A 16,540-nucleotide genomic window follows, 5' to 3' on the forward strand; every position below is an offset into this window, starting at 1 on the left:
TCAATTATCTCCACCGCCTCCATAGCCTGCTCCAGCCACAAAACAAAGGAATCTGCACAGTCAGGCTTTATTTCAACCATGTGGCTGAGGCCCCAAACCAGGAAACAGAGCCTTGACCCTAAGATACCTCAGGCCAAAATAAAACAAAAAAGTCAATACTTCCGCACTGACCTCCCACAGGCACTGAGTCACCTCCTTGGTTCGTTCTTTTGTACCCTGAGCTGGCCAAGCCTGGAAACCCTATGAATTCAGGCCGGTGCCTCACCAACTAGCAGAGTTAGGCTAGCAGCACCCCTCACAGGATATTTCTGCAAGACAGCAATCCACCAGAAAGTCCACATTCCTAAGAGGAAAATCCTCATTCCCTTCTCTAATTCCTCCAAAAAGGAAGGTTGGCAAAACAATATCCTAACCCCTCCTCCCATGCAACTGGGCTAGGTGGTGTTTCAGTCACGTCCGACTCTGTGACTGGCAGAGATGACGGAGGGGTCTGCCATTTCCTTCCCCAGCTCATTTTACAGATGAGGACACTGAGGCAAACAGGGTGAAGTGACTTGCCCAGGGTCACACAACTATGAAGTATCTGAGGCCGAATTTGAACTCAGGAAAATGGGCCCCCCATTCTATCTACTGCACCACCACTTATCCTTGAAACGTGCCAAAACCATCTTCAAGACTTGGTTGGCTGGCTCAGGCAGGGGATGAGCCCCGGGAGCGTGTGGTTACCTCCACTCAGCAGGATGCTGTGTGAAAGGCTGCTCTACGCCTTTCCTGTGGCAAAGCCTTTTCCTGCTAACGCTGAGTCAGGGTTCCATTTGGCTCCTACTTGAACCTGAATGACCAAAGCTCTGGACAGAGGCCGGTCCAGACAGAAGGGTCAGGCAAAGCTTCTCCGGGGTCAGATCAGGGGTTCAGAGACATAAATGTCAGCCTTCAGGCCTCCCACCCTCCAAGCTATCTTTCTTGGCTGCAACTTCTTTGGGTTTTCTGATTTTATCATGAAAATAATGATTGTTCAGGCTCAGCTAGTCTTCATATACTACATCCAAGATCCCACACACAGAGAACCTACGGTTCACGTCTCTGTTCTCACACAACAACAAAACAGGGTCCCCTGAATTCTCAGATAGTAAAGGCAGATGGAGAATGTGGATAGCAGTGGTGCCCAACTCTGAGGAGACCTCATCCTGACTGAGAAAATCACAAGCTGACATTATCTATGTTGTTATATTTTCAACTGTTAAACATTTCCCAATTACATTTCAATGTGGTTTGCAGCCACCTGTAGTCTGACATTTCCAGCGTACAAGATGGGCACACTAACAAATACCAGCTGGGTAGAGGAGAAAAAAAAAATCTCAACCCCAGATTCAACTTCCTACAATGTGATCTCCAAAAAGAGAAAAAGCCCTGCACGAAGCTGCCCCCTAAATCGACACTTTCAGTTCTCTGCACTGCCCACCAGATTTTGCTTTTCCAGGATGGTTTTTCATCTCCTATTTCTTTTAACGGGTAGGAACGAACACTATTAAATGATCTAACCCTCTGAGGAGTGTTGTGAAGCTTAATAAGTCGATGTTTATAGAACACTTTAGTAATGGAGAGCTATTCTGAGAAGCCGTACATCCAAGCTGGCTAAATACAGCAATCTGAAACTTCTTTGGGGGATGGGGGGAATCATGCCATTGGGGTAAACCCTTAGTCGACTTCCTGGAATGGGATGCCAGACTGCCCACCAGCCTTAGCGTGAATCTTCCTCGACAGCACTCAAGAACTCAGATACACATCACTGCAAATTCACTTAAGTAGAAGACAGAAATGGGACAATTCCCCCTACCTCCAGCGGAAACGCTTTCTGTACTTTGTCCTATTAGCAAGGCCGGCTTGCCCGCTTACTTCAGAGGGCATTGTTAGCTCAGAGCACAGGTCAAAGACTAAATGTGAGCAGACTGTGGGGCCTGATAGATTTATTTAAAACTTACAGTAAACCCGCAGCTTTGAAGAAACCAACGTGGATTTGAGCACAACACTCTGGCCTCCTGAGGAAGCGCAGGCCCGAGCCTGCGTCGTGGGCTGGATCACCGGGCTCACGTGGCCAGTCGCCGCATCAATGGGTCAGTCCTCGCTTCCTGCCCTTTCCTCCACACACTGTCCCTTCAGCTCTGCAGCAGGCTCGTGTTCCAGGAGGTACACAACGAGCCACTCCACGCTGTCCCACCGTGATACGGCCAGCTGCATCTAGCGCCTGGGAGCCAGGGCCAGAGGCAGGACCCGCCCTCAGGCCTCACTAGACAGCCTCAGTCTCAAATCCTACCCTGGTTGGGGGCAGCTGCAGCTCCTCCATTTGTCAGTGCCTCACCAGAGGTTAGAGGGGAAAGGGCCCTCAGAGACTGTCACATGCAGCCTTCTCATCTTAGAGGTGATTGTACTTACCACTTGGCAAAATGGGTTTTTCCCCTAATCTGGTGAGGTAATTGGGGTTAAGTGACTTGCCCAGAGTCACATAGCTAGTGAGTGTTACGTGTCTGAGACTGGATTTGAACTCAGGTCCTCCTGACTCTAGGGCCGGTGCTCTATCCACTGCGCCACCTTGTTGCCCCAGTTTTTGTTAATTTTTTAGAGGCAGCTGGGCTGGCCTCAACGTAACTGGAGCCAGGAAGACCTGCACGTGGGGCCCACTAGGATCCACGAGGGAGGGCCCCGTGAGACCCTGGGTGAGTCACGCCATCTCACACCAATGCTCTAAAGGGCAGCTTCCCCATGAAGTTGCCTCTATCAATGAAAGCACAGGGCTCTGATGGTCCAGCTTTGGCCTCATCTTCGCTTGGTTCCCAGGTCTCTCTAGGAAAGTGTAAAGGCTTCTCCAGTGCTTTCCCAGTTACCATTCCATGCTGCCTTCCTCCACTAGAATGTGAGCTCCTTGAAATTAAGGGTGCCTTAACCTGCTTCCATTTGTGTCCCTAGAGCTTAGCACAGGCCCCGGCACACAGTAGGTGCTTAATAAGTAGTTTCTTCCTAGTGTTTCTTTTAATTTACCTGGTTCTACTATTTCATGTGGAATCCAACTTGTCACCCTGTATTTCTCTGGATTCCTCAAACTCATTTCTTCTAATAATGTTCCACCACAGTTTAATCAAACATTTCCCAACTAATGGGCAGCCATTTTGTCTCTAATTCTTTGTGGCAACAACGAAGCTTTGAATATTCGATAAGCATGGAACCTTTCCTTCTGTCTTGAAGGTCTATCCCCAGCAGTGGGGGGGGCCCTCTTGTGCAAAGCCTTGAGGAGCTCAGTTACTTTTCTCATACAATTCCAAACCAATTTACAGGCCAATCCTCAGCTTCGCTGACCATGCACAAAAATGCTAGCCTTCCCACATGTCCCTCAATGCTAACTGCTTCCCTTTTGGTCTTCTTTAACAACGGTCTGGGACACAGCTTCCGAGGTCTTCGTTTACACTTATCTTCTTATGAGACTTGGGAGCATTTTTCAGGAGCATTCTGAGCTTCAATTCTTTGCAGACTTCCTCTTCTCTGACCACACATCTAGGTGAGCAGTGGCCTTCGTCCTCTGCATCTGGGTCGATTCCTTCCCTTGGTTTGCTAGGGGGATGAAACAGGCCTGCTGTCACTCTCTAGGGATTTTTTTTAATGATGTGACCTAGTCACTTGAAGCTTGCTATGGATGTGGTAGTAGATGCTGGTCTGAACTTAATTTCTATCAAACTATTTTTCCAGTTTTCCCTGAAATTCCTGTTGAGCGACATCATCATCAAAACAAAAACAAAACAAAGCAAAAATAAAACTGAAAAATAAATAAAGCCCAGGTCCAGTCCATTTCCTTGTTCCTATGAACCTGACAAACACTATCATCAAAGAGCGCACAGCTGGCTGGGGGTGGTTAGTTGGTTTGTTTCTGGCGTATAATAAATTTAACTCAGCGACTGCAAGTTGTCCTGTGTGTCTCCATCCCTAGACTTCTTTCTGTTCCCTTCTGTGTATTTTCTAGATATTTTATTAACATTTTTGAGGCACCACTAACATGACAGCCCTCTCCTTTTCCCCAAAATTATCCCTCTTAAAAAACTAAAAGCCCTCCCTTGGAATCCACAGAGTAAGGCCACTTAGAATCATGCATGGACCATGCCTGAAAACATATGTCTCGTTGTGCATCCTGAGTCTGCTTTTCTCTCTGAGAAGGGGGGAGCAGGATTCAGCATCAGTCCTCTGGGACTGACTGGTGGCTGTGCTGACCGGCAGCCTTAAGGCTTCAATGCTGGCTTTCTTTACTGTGCTGTAGTCACAGAATACACTGTTGTGATTCTGCTCACTTCCCTCTGTGTCAGTTCACACAAATGTTCCCCGCTGTCTCTGAATCTGTCCCTTTCATCATTTCTCACAGCACAATTATATTCCACTCCATTTACAGACCCTGATTTGCCTGGCCACCCCTGGACTGATGGATGCGCTCTTGGCTTCCAGTCGTCTCCTACCACAAAAACTTCTGCTGGAAACATTTCTGTGCATAAGACTCTGCTGCCCACCTCTGCTCTCTCTGGGGTATGAGCCTAGCAGCAACAGCCCTGGGGCAAAGGTGCACATGCATGCTCTCTTTAGTCTTGGAGCACAGGTCAGATCACAGCGCGCAGTCCTGGGAGGAACAAAGACTTCTGGCCGCTGCAGGGATGCTCACGGTACTGAGTTACCAATGGAGGCTGGGACTAAGAACTCCATGATAAAATAATGCCTTCACCTTCACCCACACCTACAGGGGAGCAAAAGCAGGCGAAGGGTGCTTCAGGCTCTCGACCTCAGCCCGGAAGCCTGAGCAGAGGCCTTCAAACCACCCAAGCTAGCAGCCAAGGCTGAATCAAGAGTTTAACCTGCTAACGAGCTCCTAAGGAAAAGAGTCGTCCAAAAGAATTACTGGACCAGGTTGGGATGTATTCTGTTTCCACCCTGGAGAAACTGAACTGAGGTAGCACCCTTCTACAAACAAGGGGAAATGGGCTACAGATTCGGTTGGGCTTTAATGCAATTTAAAAAAGACTTCAAATCATCTGAGTCCACCAATTCAAACTGCTCCCTTTGAATCCATCAGATGACGATGTATAAAAAGCAAGCCCAACAAGGTGTCTTTGAACATCCAAAATCACATCAAGCAAAAGCATTACGGAGTAGCAACTAGGTGGCCCAAAGCAAGACATGGAGTCAGGATGACCTGAGTTCAAATCCAGCACCAGACAGATACTGGCAGTGTGAACCTTTGCCTGCCTCAGTTACCCCACTGGTAAAATGGGGCTGCTGACAGCCCTTCCCTCCTGAGAGGGTTATTACAAGGATCAAATGAGATCCTCTTTGTGAAGTCCTCAGCCAACTTGAAAAGCTAGTGCTTCAGTCTCAGGTGAGGCTGCACCATTATCGTGGCCGGCTATCTCTTGGGAAAAGAATCGGCTCCCTACTCTGCCAGTGCCAGTAAGAGCAGACCCCTCCCCTCAGGGCCCCTGGAGTGAGGGCAACCCCTAAACCAAGGGAATGATGGCTGCCAAAAGCCTCTGCATTTCCAAGCAGGCAGACCTCTGTCCAGCTGTCAGAAAAACAGCCATTCCTGCCCGGCCGCCTTGAGCCCCAACCCAGTGCCCAGCCCCAGGGTCCACTGGACAGTAAGGGTCCAGTGAGGAAGGCCTCTCGCAAGTAGAAGCAGCCATACTTGCCTCAAGTCCCACAAAGAGGGCCTCACACAGTACCTCAGTAGGTGCTTAAATAATGTTTCCTCTCAATGGAAAGGAGTGAACATACTCTACTTCTCTCGCGGAGAGGGAGTGGAGACGGAAGCAGTTCAGGGGCCTGGCCCAGGCTCAAGTGCCCACCTACGTGGGTGGCAAAGTCAAGGCTCCTGACTCCAAGTTCGAGGTTCTTCCTAAGCCACCTAGGGCAGCCCTTGAGTCCCAGGAGGCTGATTAGGGTACAAAAGCACTGCTTCTCCTGCTCGTTAGCCAGGCTGAGCCTGCATCTTTCACAGACCCCAGAAATCCCAGCAGGCCAAGACTAGGGTTTACTAATAAGGACCTACATTCAGAGCTATCACACAGGAAACTGCTCAACAAGGTTGGAATTACGCGCCAAGTAAGACCGCTTCCTTTTCGTTATGGACAGGCAGCATTCATAGAGGATGGACACCTGGACCCCAAGGCAGGAAGAACGGGACTCAAATCCTACCTCTGATGCTTGCTATGTGAGCGTAGTCACTTGACACTTGAGGTCTCATCTCCCCCCTCTGTAAACAGGGATATCAATAGCTCCCCCAGCCACCTCCCAGGGTCGCTGAAAGGCTCAAATAAGACCAAGGGAGTCTGGCAGATTTTAAAATGCTACGTCAATGTCAGCCGTGATGACATGTTTCCCCTGAATAGTTAATATAGTCAACACTAGAGGTGGGGTTCTTAAGCCGGGGTCTTTGAGCTCGCTTTTAAAATACTGTGGTAACTCCATGTCACAATAACTGGTCTCCTCCGTAGTCTGATGTGCTCTATTTTATGCATTTAAAGACACGATTCTGAGAAGGGTCCAGAAGCTTCACTAGGCTGCAGCCAAAGGGGTCTGTAAACAAATGAGGTCAAAAACTCTTGCTTTAGAACAAAATGGAATAAAGGAAGAATCACTTGCAAATAAATTAGTCAAGTCAGGAAGCTGCATATGCCAGGCACTGTGCCAAACTCCAGGAGAGCAAAGAAAAGCAAAAGGCAATCCTGGGCCCTGAGGAGCTCCCAGGCTGATGGGGACAACACACAGACCACCACGCACAAGCAGGAAACATACAGGACCCTCTGCAGCCAGTCACAGAGGGGAGACGCTGCATGGGCAGGATGGGGAAAGGCTTCTCACACAAGGTGGGGTTTTAGCTGGGCCTGGAGGAAGCCAGGAGAGGGAGAGCCAGGAGCCGGACGCCCAGGGTGACGAGGAGGCAGGTGGCCCTGGGTGAAGTAATACCAAGGAAACACAGGTCTCTGTGGGTTTTCCAGAACAATGCCATGCTGCGCTCTTACAGAGTTTACCTTCTCCATCAAAACCTCCTCTCCCACCGTGTCCCCATCTCATCTCTCCCCGCTCCCGAGGCAAACGCCCCAGTTCAGGCCCACGTTCCAGCTCCCCGGGATCACTCCAGGAACCTCCCAAATGATTCCCCTGTTTCCAGGCTCTCCCCTCTCCAATTCACATTAGCCGCCAGACTTCAAGATCTCCTGAAAGCACAGATCTGGCCACTAGTGCTCAGAATTTCTGAGGCTCTCCTTCCCTCTAGGAACAAAAGTAAACTTTCCTGCTCTGCATCTGAAATCCTTGACCAGCTGGTTCCACCCTCCCTTTCCAGATTTATTATCCACAACTCCTTGTAACATACCAAGCCAAGCCACCTGCTTCTGCCTGCTCCTCCCACACAGCCATGCCTTGTGCACGAGCTGGGTCCCACACCTAGAATGCTCTCAGAATCCCTAATCTCCTTCAAAGCCCCATCCTACCTGAGGACTTGTGGATCCCCAACCCTCCTATTTATTTTCTAGCTATATGTATGGGCACATTTCCGTCCCCACCCCCATACAATGCCATATAACATCAGCTCCTGAGAACAGGGATTGTTAGAAGTCTTTCTCTGTAAGCCCAGCACCCAGAACATAGCAGGTGCTTAATCAATGCTTACTGATTAGAGATGTCCTTTTCTCTTGGCATTCCTTTCGAGGAAGAAAGGCAACTAAAAATCTTAATTTCTGATTTATTTTAATGGCAATACAGAATAATGCAGAGAAAATAATTTAAGAAACTCAAAAAGTAAGTATTGGGGATACTTTAGAACCAGGAACATCGGTTCTTTCACAATGAAATTATAGCATCTTTCCTCCCCACTTGACAGACACCATTTTGATCTTTGACGTGCTGAGGCAAATGGGAATGCCTTAGGGGTGTTACAGTAAAACAAATAGGGCAGATTTCTAATATTTCCGTCTGTCATTTTCCAAAGATGGCTGAGAAATGGACCAGGAGCAATGAAATGGGAGAAAACAGACTACAGAAGAGTGCAGCAGAGGACAGCTCAGAAAGGGCACAGACGAGCATCCTAGAAAACCTAAAAAAACCATTCATGATGGCAGGTCACGGTTTCATACATCCTCCTTCTTCTTTCTGGTCTTTACTCACTGATATGTTACTGTCTGCTAAGTCTGAAATAAAACAACTTTTAAATGGGGTGAAGAGGTCTACTTGAATTCCTGGACAGCCATTTCTTTTTTTTAATTTTTTTTAGTATTATTTTTTAAAATTTATTTTTAGTTTTCAACAGTCACTTCCATATGCTTTTGAGTTTTAAATTTTCTGCCCTTCCCCAAGACGGCGTGCAATCTGAAATAGGTTCTATGTATACATTCCTATTAAACATATCTTCACATTAGTCATGTTGTAAAGAAGAATTAGAACCGATAGGAGGAACCACCAGAAAAAGGAAACAAAACAATAAAAGAAAAGAAGAGGGAAAAGAGTCTGCTTCCATCTGCATTCAGACTCCACAGTTCTTTCTTTGGATGTGGACAGCATTTTCGAGATGTCTCAGATCCTTGTATTGCTGGGAAGGGCTCAGTTTATCACTATTAGTCATCACACAATGGGGCTGTTATTGTGTACAAAGTCCTCTTGGTTCTGCTCACTTCACTCAGCATCAGACCATATAAGTCTTCCCAGGTTTTTCTGAAGTCAGCCTCTTCATCATTTCTTATAGCACAATAGTATTCCATTACATTCATATACCACAGCTTGTTCAGCCATTCCCCAATGGATGGGCATCCTCTCAATTTCCAATTCTTTGCTACCACAGAAAGAATTGATATAAATATTTTGGTACATGTGGGGCAGAGAGCCATTTCTAATTGCTCCCTCAACTTACCAATGAAGGAACGCCCCAGGCCTAGAAGGGCTCTCTTCCTTCTCCCCATGGCCCCTGCCCCCGTCAGCCCTGAACCAGGATCCTTCAAGTTGAAGGAGAAACAATGATGTACTTTTTCAAAAACTAATCGCTGCTGCTTCTATTAGTTCAGGAAATCACAAGTCAGCTATCTTCCTAAGGATCTAAAAGGTAACAAGGTAAAAAGATGCTCCAACATGTACATCTGCAGTTTGAAAATCAGGGTCTGGGGGGCAGCTAGGTGGCACAGTGGATAGAACACCAGCCCTGGATTCAGGAGGACCTGAGTTCAAATGTGGCCTCAGACACGTTAACACTTACTAGCTGTGTGACCCTGGGCAAGTCACTTAACCCCACTGCCTAGCCAAAAAACAAAACAAAACAAAAACAAAGAAAATGAGGGTCTGGATCCCCAGGAGGCCTAAGTCAGAAGGGAAGGACCCACGGATGCCCCCAAGTTCATAGCAGCATATTTGGTGGGGGCCAAGACAACATCTCTAGACCGGGGAGCTGCTGCCCAAAACATGGGGCGTGAGCAGGATGGTGGGGTACCTCATCTAAGAAATGACAGCGAAATCACTGCAGGAAGCTTCAAAGCATTTCTATGAACTGACACAGAGGGAGCGGTCCAGGAAGCAGAAAACCACATACAGCCAAGTCCAACAAGGCAAACAGAAAAGACCACTTGGGGTCCAATGTAATGATCAAGTATGGCCCTCCTCTCCTCTGGTGTCTCAGGACAAACACCAGTCCTACAAGGCTCTCAAGTCTGAGGCCAACACAGTCAACAGGAACCCCATGGGAAGAGGGGATGAGCGGGGAATCCCAGAGGACATGCTAACCACCCGGACTCAAATCTCCTTTGACAAAAACCATCCATGCTCTCAAACCTACTGTTTGAGTTTGAAGGGCACTGGTATTGCCCAGGGGGCCATCTCTGCTTTGTTCTGAAAGCTCAGTCATTTCTGATAAGCTCATCACCAAGCCTGGCCCAGAGGGCATAGCTAAAAATGGCCTTCATCACCTCTTAGTTCTGAAAAGCAGGTCCCCACAGCAGTCGTCTTCACCAACCTGAATTTTGTTTTGAGCCTGACGATCCTCCCTGCTCAACCTTGGCTTTCTTCTTCTTGGACGATGAGGATGACTCAGAAAGCGCTGGACGTTTTTCTACTGATGGATTGGAGAGAGCTCGTTTTTTGAAGAGCTCCCGTTCTTTTAATAAGCTTGGATCCATAATGCTGTAAAAATAAAAATAATTATGATAGAAAAAAGCTAAGAAGATTCTCAAGTGGACAGGATAAACTAATTTTGAAAAAATCAGCTGCAATTAATAGATAATTTTAGACCAGTGATGGTCATTAAATTGACAGACCACTCAAATTGTTTCTTGTCTGCCACGTGAAGGAGGCTCTGAAACTAATTGACTCTGTCTTATTCAATAACTTTATCAATAATTTAGATAAAAATATAGTAGCCCAATGCATATGTGTATAATAAGAGCTGAATGAATAAAAACTATTTCAACAAGCTGCAAAGTAGGGGCTGAAATAAAGAACATTTAACATGGCAGAGAGAGACAGAGTCAGAGGAAGTGTTTCCTCCAAGCCTAGCACTGTGTTAAGTCATAGGGATACGAACAGGGGCTGGAGGCAGGCAAGCCTCCCTACCTCGAGGAGCTCACGCTCAGGAACACCTCCAAAGTCCTGCAGTCTGATGCAAACACTCAACAGTAAGTCCAGACTGTGGAAAGACCTGACTCAACAGGAGTGCCTGTAAAAAAACAACTACCACAAGGCCGGGGGTTTCCATAACCACAATCCTCTTGGCAGCCAGGACATGACCAAGCTATGGAAGAAGCTAACCCACTCATTAGCCCCATTACAGCAACAAGACTCCCCAAGAGCGATGAGTTCCCATGACCAGCCTCGGGTGGGCCCATGCTGGGCCTCAGAGTCCCCCAGTTCCTCACCCCGCAGTTCCACACTAGCCAGCTGGGATGCACTCTCTGCAGAGAGAGTGACTGGCCCGGCTCCCAAAACTAACAAAGGGCTGAGACAGGAACTGACCCACCACACCACTTCTGACTCTTTCAGCTGCCCCAGAGCTAAGTCTACAAGCTAGTTACATGGGCTGAGCAGCCCCCCAGCAGGGGGGATCAACTTTAGAGGTAACCTAAAGCCCCATGGACACGGTGCTGGGCCCGGAGCCAGGAAACCCACACTCAATCCAGCCTCAGACACTTACTAGCTGTGCGACCCTAAACAGGTTACCTAAGCTCTGCCTGCCTCGGTTTTCTCAGCTGTCAAAGGGAGACAATAGCAGCACCTCTCTTGTGGCGGAGCTGTGAGCACAAAAAGCCCTATATAAATGGTTGCTGTTATCAATGCCTTGGTTGCCACGCCACAGATGCTGCCCGCATGGATGATCCTGGCAAGAACAGGACAAAGCCACTCCTGGGGTGGGTGGGGATTATCACCGGCGTTCTATGAAGTCTACTTTAAGTGATCCCACCTTCCTAGCAGCTCCTCACCCACCGCGGGCGAAACTCGGGAGCCCAGCTCTACGCTCTGCCCCCATCTGCCCACCACATCCAGCATCAGGCACCGTCCATGCTGCCCACCACCACCCCAGCTCTGGCCTCATCACCTTTTACACAAGCTACTGCAAACAGCCCCAAGCCGGAAGTCAGCTTCCAGTAGGTGTAGGTCAAGGAGCTGGGTGGGGGTCGGACTTGAGTCCGCCCTTCAGCCCAGCTTCAAAGTCCTGGGGCTCGCTGCAGGGGCCTAGGGAGGACCTCAGCAGAACTCCCTTGGCCAATTAGCAGGGAGAGTCACCAGGGCTTGGGAGTGCTCCCACACACTAAGGAATCCAAGGCTTCTGCTCCTTCACACGGTTGCCAAAAGTACTGGGGTTTGCCGTGGCAGTGCTAGTTCTGTCTCCTGAGCCTGGGGCGCTAAAGTCAGGTCCCCCTCCCGCCTCCACACCCTTCCCAAGGATCTGTAGGGGGTAAGGCCAAGGACCAAACACCACCAGCTGCCAGGACAAAGAACCCTGATGAAAGCCCTCCCTGGCCAGCCCTGGGCTGGGATCACAGTGGAAGGAAGTGACCCGACACTCGCGGGGTGGACAAGGGAGGAGGAGGAGGAGGAGGGAGGCCTGGCAGGGCCAGCTTCCCAGGCAGCCTTGTGTCCGGCAGAGCCGCCCCTCTGTGGGGAAGCCGGGTGTTTGTGTCTGTACTTCTGGACCCGAGCCCAGCCCGCTTTGGGGGCAGTGAGCGTTTAACAAGCGGTGACTTTAGTAGCATCTGCCGGTCTCACTCCTGGTGCTTTTCCCCGCCCTGGAGTCTCGGGCACCAGGCCTGAAGGAGGCAGCATCCTCTCTCAGCCCCCCACCCCGGGCAGACTGACCGTCTGGTCCGCCCGAGCCTGGCCGCACAGGCCGGACCACAGGGCAGCAACGCCAGAGGCGGGTTCCACCAGGAGCGGGAGGCGGAGGCCAGGCAGCGGACACACGGCGCTGCCGGACCTCGCGCTCCTCACGGTCTCAGACTCGAGGCTCGGCCCCGGGTTCGATCCCAAGCCCGACGATGCACGCCTACACCCCCTACACCCCCCCACCCCCAATCCGTGTCGGTGCCGGGAGCTCGGGAAAGGAGGCGGTGGAGACGGGACACCGGGAGACCAGCACCAGAAACGGAGGCACACCGAGCTTTAAGTCGCTTCTTTAACCTGAAAACTCCCCCGGGGTCCCTGCCTCCCCGTCCGGCCCCCTGAACCTCCATCTTCGACCCTCCGGGGGTCCACACGCTGCACTCCCCCCACTCTGGGCGTTCGCACCGGCTGTGGCCCCTCTCCTACCTCATGCCGCCTGCGGGCCCCCGGCTCCCCCCACCCCTGACAGCCTCTCTCCGCACAGAGCAGGCGCTAAAGGCTCCTGCATCCTCTCACTCGCCGACGCCCAAAGAACCGGGGCCCCGCTCGGCCCCAGGGGCTTGGCTACTCCCTCTCCTGACCGGACCCTGAACGAGAGGCCCGGAAGAAACCCCGGTGCCCCTCCCTCCCCCCCCCCCCCGGTCCCGAGCCGCTGCCCCGGAGCGGGGCCGGGCAGGCTGGGGGGCCGGGCTCCACGTGGGGGCAGCACGCACGCGCACCGGGGCGGGGAAGGGGAGGGCGCACGCGCACTGGCCCGACCGTGAAGGGCGCACGCGCTCTGGGGGCCGCTCGGGGTAGGGGCGCGCACCCACCTGCGCGAGGGGAGGGGGGAGGAGCAGGAGCCGCCTCGTAGGGGCCGGCGGCCGCCGCCTCCCGCCGCCCGCCGCCGCCGCTCCTCTCCGCCCTGGGCCGGCCCGGCCCTTTGCGTCCCTTCAGCGCCTGCACTCGCCCGCTCGCTCGGCCATCCGCCGCGGACCTCCGCCTCGTGATCTCGGTTCGGACAGCGGAAGCGACGACCCAAACCCGGGGCTCCGAAGCCGCTTCTTACTCCGGAGTCCGGGAAGAGGCGGGTGGCCGGTGCGCCTGCGCCGCCTCCGCCACCACTGCCGCCGGCGTGCCGGCGTCATGACGTCACCACACGCGCTCTGGGAAACGGGGCGGCGTAGCTGGGAAAGAGAAAGGCGCTTCGTTGTTCGTTGCCATGGCGACGGTGGTGCGTTATGCCGCTAAGGCCTCTGGGCCGCCCGCCCCTCTCCATTCCGCAGCCGGCTGACCCGTAGTGGCCGCTGGGAGGGGTGGTGCTTGGGAGGGTCAGCTGACTCTAGGAGAAGGCCTTGACATGAATCCTAGGAACCCCTGGCGTCGACCAAGAGGAGGCGCCGGTGCAGGCCACTAGAGGGCGGCTACGAGTGCGGAGAGCGCCGGCAGGAAGACCCGGGTTCAAATCCTGCCTCCGGCTAGTCCTAGTGATGCGCACCCTGAGCAAGATAGTGAACCACTGCCTGCCTCAGTTTCCCCAGCACCAGCTCATAACCACCACCAGGGTGGTTGTGAGGCTCCAGGGAGTTCGTGTTTGTAAAGCCCAGGTCCTGGCATACAGTAGACGCTACATAAATGTTTTTTATCCCTTTCCCTAAGGCATGCGCACTCCAGGAGCCTGGCACCGGGGAGAAGGAATGGTCCTGCCTTGCACCGACGAGCACGACTTGGCACACAGTCGGCGCTTAATAAATGTTGATCTGATGAAGGGCCTGGCAAGAGGTGCCCAGAGGGGTCCCAGCGTGGTGAAGGAGGCTCATGACAGTGGCTCAAGTGCTGGCCCTCAGGAGGGTTGTGTACCATTAAACCCCTCTGGCTGACACTGAGAAGCCCTTGCCACCGCGGACCCTTCCTGCCTTCTGACTTCTCACAGTCTACTCCCCTAGCACGCCAGCCTCCTGGTCCTGTGCACACACACACAGCGCCATCTCCGCTCTCCACACCTTTGGACTAGCTGCCCCCAGGCCCTCATGCCTTGAACACCCTCTCTCCTCACCACCAGCTCTTGGAATCCAACCTCTAAGAAACCTCTCCTGGTCTCTCCAGCTGCCAGAGCCCCACCGCCCCAAGCTACCCTGTCCGCTCGGTCCATTCTGTGTGTCTCCTCCATCTAGAATGTAAACCCCTCGTGGGCAGGGCAGTTTTACTTTTGTCTGTGTGTTCACAACGTCCAGCACTGTGCCTGGTGCTTAAGAACACTTGTCTAGTCACAAATATGGTTAAACACACACACATATATATATATACATATTAGGAAATGTGCATATTTACTGATTTTAAAAGGTTCTCCTGAGGCAGCTAGGTGGTGCAGTGGATAGAGCTCGGGCCTCAGAGTCAGGAGGACCTGAGTTCAAATGTGACCTCAGACACTTGACACTCACTGGCTATGTGACCCTGGGCAGGTCACTAAACCCCAATTGCCTCACCAAAAAAAAAAACGTTCTCCCTTTGAAAATGCCATTTCAGAATAACATAATGGCCTATCTTTCCAATTAAAATACAGATTCTTCAAACCAGATTTCAAGGCTACTTTTTAAAAAATCAGTAGAAAAAGTAGAAAAGAAATCACTATTGATTAGAGGAATGCAAATCAAAACAACTCTGAGGTACCACATCACACCTATCAGATTGGCCAACATGACAAAACAGGAAAATGATAAATGTTGGAGAAGATGTGGGAAAATTGGAACACTAATGCATCACTGGTGGAGTTGTGAAATGATCCAGCCATTTTGGAGAACAATTTGGAACTATGCCCAAAGGGCTATAAAAATGTGCGTACCCTTTGACCCAGCAATAGCACCTCTACGGCTATATCCCAAAAAGATTAAACAAATGGGAAAAGGACCCACAAGTACAAAAATATTCATAGCAGCTCTTTTTGTGGTGGCAAAGAATTGGAAACTGAGAGGAGGCCCATCCATTGGGGGAATGGCTGAGCAAGTTGTGGTATATGAATGTAATGGAATACTATTGTGCTATAAGAAATGATGAAGAGGCTGACTTCAGAAAAACCTGGGAAGACTTATATGGTCTGATGCTGAGTGAAGTGAGCAGAACCAAGAGGACTTTGTACACAATAACAGCCCCATTGTGTGATGACTAATAGTGATAAACTGAGCCCTTCCCAGCAATACAAGGATCTGAGACATCTCGAAAATGCTGTCCACATCCAAAGAAAGAACTGTGGAGTCTGAATGCAGATGGAAGCAGATTCTTTTCCCTCTTCTTTTCTTTTATTGTTTTGTTTCCTCTTTCTGGTGGTTCCTCCTATTGGTTCTAATTCTTTACATCATGACTAATGGGAAAATATGCTTAATGTGAATGTATAAGTAGAACCTGTGTCAGACCGTGCAGCATCTTGGGAGGGGAGGAGATGGAAGGGGAGAAAATTTAAAACTCAATGTTACGGAAGTGAATGTTGAAAGCTAAAAACACAGAAATTATTTAAAATTTTAAAAAATGTGGAAAAGGGACTTCTGCAATTTCTCCTCAAACAGCGAGTCCCCATCACGCCCTCTCACGCCTCCGGGGTCAAGCCACACTGGTCTGCTGTTCTCCTCCTGAGGTGGCAGAGCCGAGCCAGGGACAGACCTGGAGAAAAAGTCTCCGCATCCGTCTTCAGATCGAGCTTCTGCTCAGCGCAGTCCAAGGGGCCTAGCTGCCGTCTGTTGTTATTGAGGCATTTCTGTCGTGTCCAACTCTTTGTGGTTTGCTTGGCAGAGATACTGAACTGGTTCACCATTTCCTTCTCCAGCTCATTTTACAGATGAGGAAACTGAGGCAAGCAGGGTGAAATGACTCACCCAGGGTCACACCACTAGTAAGCGTCTGAGGCTGGATTTGAACTCAGCAAGATGAGTCTCCCTGATTCCAAGCCCAGGGCTTTCATCCACTGCCCAGGTCCCTAGTTGAGGGTCCCTAAACAGCAGGAAAAGGTGGCCCAGCATCCCAGCCAAGAGTAGGTTCAAACAATACAATTCCCACAATTGAATAAAGATTTCTCCCAAGACAGAACTTGGACTCAACCCATGATTGAATAGAAAGGGAACTGAGCCAGCTCCAGAACTGAGTCACAAGATGGACTCAGTGTGGGTCACTCAACTCCCCCAATTAACCACTC

General features: G+C 50.7%; 1 protein-coding gene across 2 annotated transcripts in view; it reads right to left on the reverse strand.

Annotated features, from left to right (window-relative positions):
* Positions 1 to 13,275, reverse strand: part of GTF2E2 (general transcription factor IIE subunit 2) — an 87,442-nt gene extending 74,167 nt beyond the window's left edge. The window contains exons 1-2 of one of the 2 annotated variants that reach the window (XM_021008286.2): positions 13,191 to 13,275; positions 10,019 to 10,185 (exon numbers count right to left, since the gene is read on the reverse strand). In XM_021008286.2, coding sequence (XP_020863945.1) covers positions 10,019 to 10,181 — 163 coding nt within the window. In that variant the 5' untranslated portion in view covers positions 10,182 to 10,185; positions 13,191 to 13,275. Of the gene's footprint in view, positions 1 to 10,018; positions 10,186 to 10,614; positions 10,732 to 13,190 lie in introns of those variants that run through there. The other variant, XM_021008287.2, reaches the window with a different exon arrangement.
* Between the last annotated feature and the right edge of the window lie 3,265 nt (positions 13,276 to 16,540).

The sequence above is a fragment of the Phascolarctos cinereus genome, unplaced genomic scaffold (assembly GCF_003287225.1).
Source record: "Phascolarctos cinereus isolate Bilbo 61053 unplaced genomic scaffold, phaCin_HiC Scaffold_9;HRSCAF=440, whole genome shotgun sequence".
Taxonomy (NCBI): Eukaryota; Metazoa; Chordata; class Mammalia; order Diprotodontia; family Phascolarctidae; genus Phascolarctos; species Phascolarctos cinereus.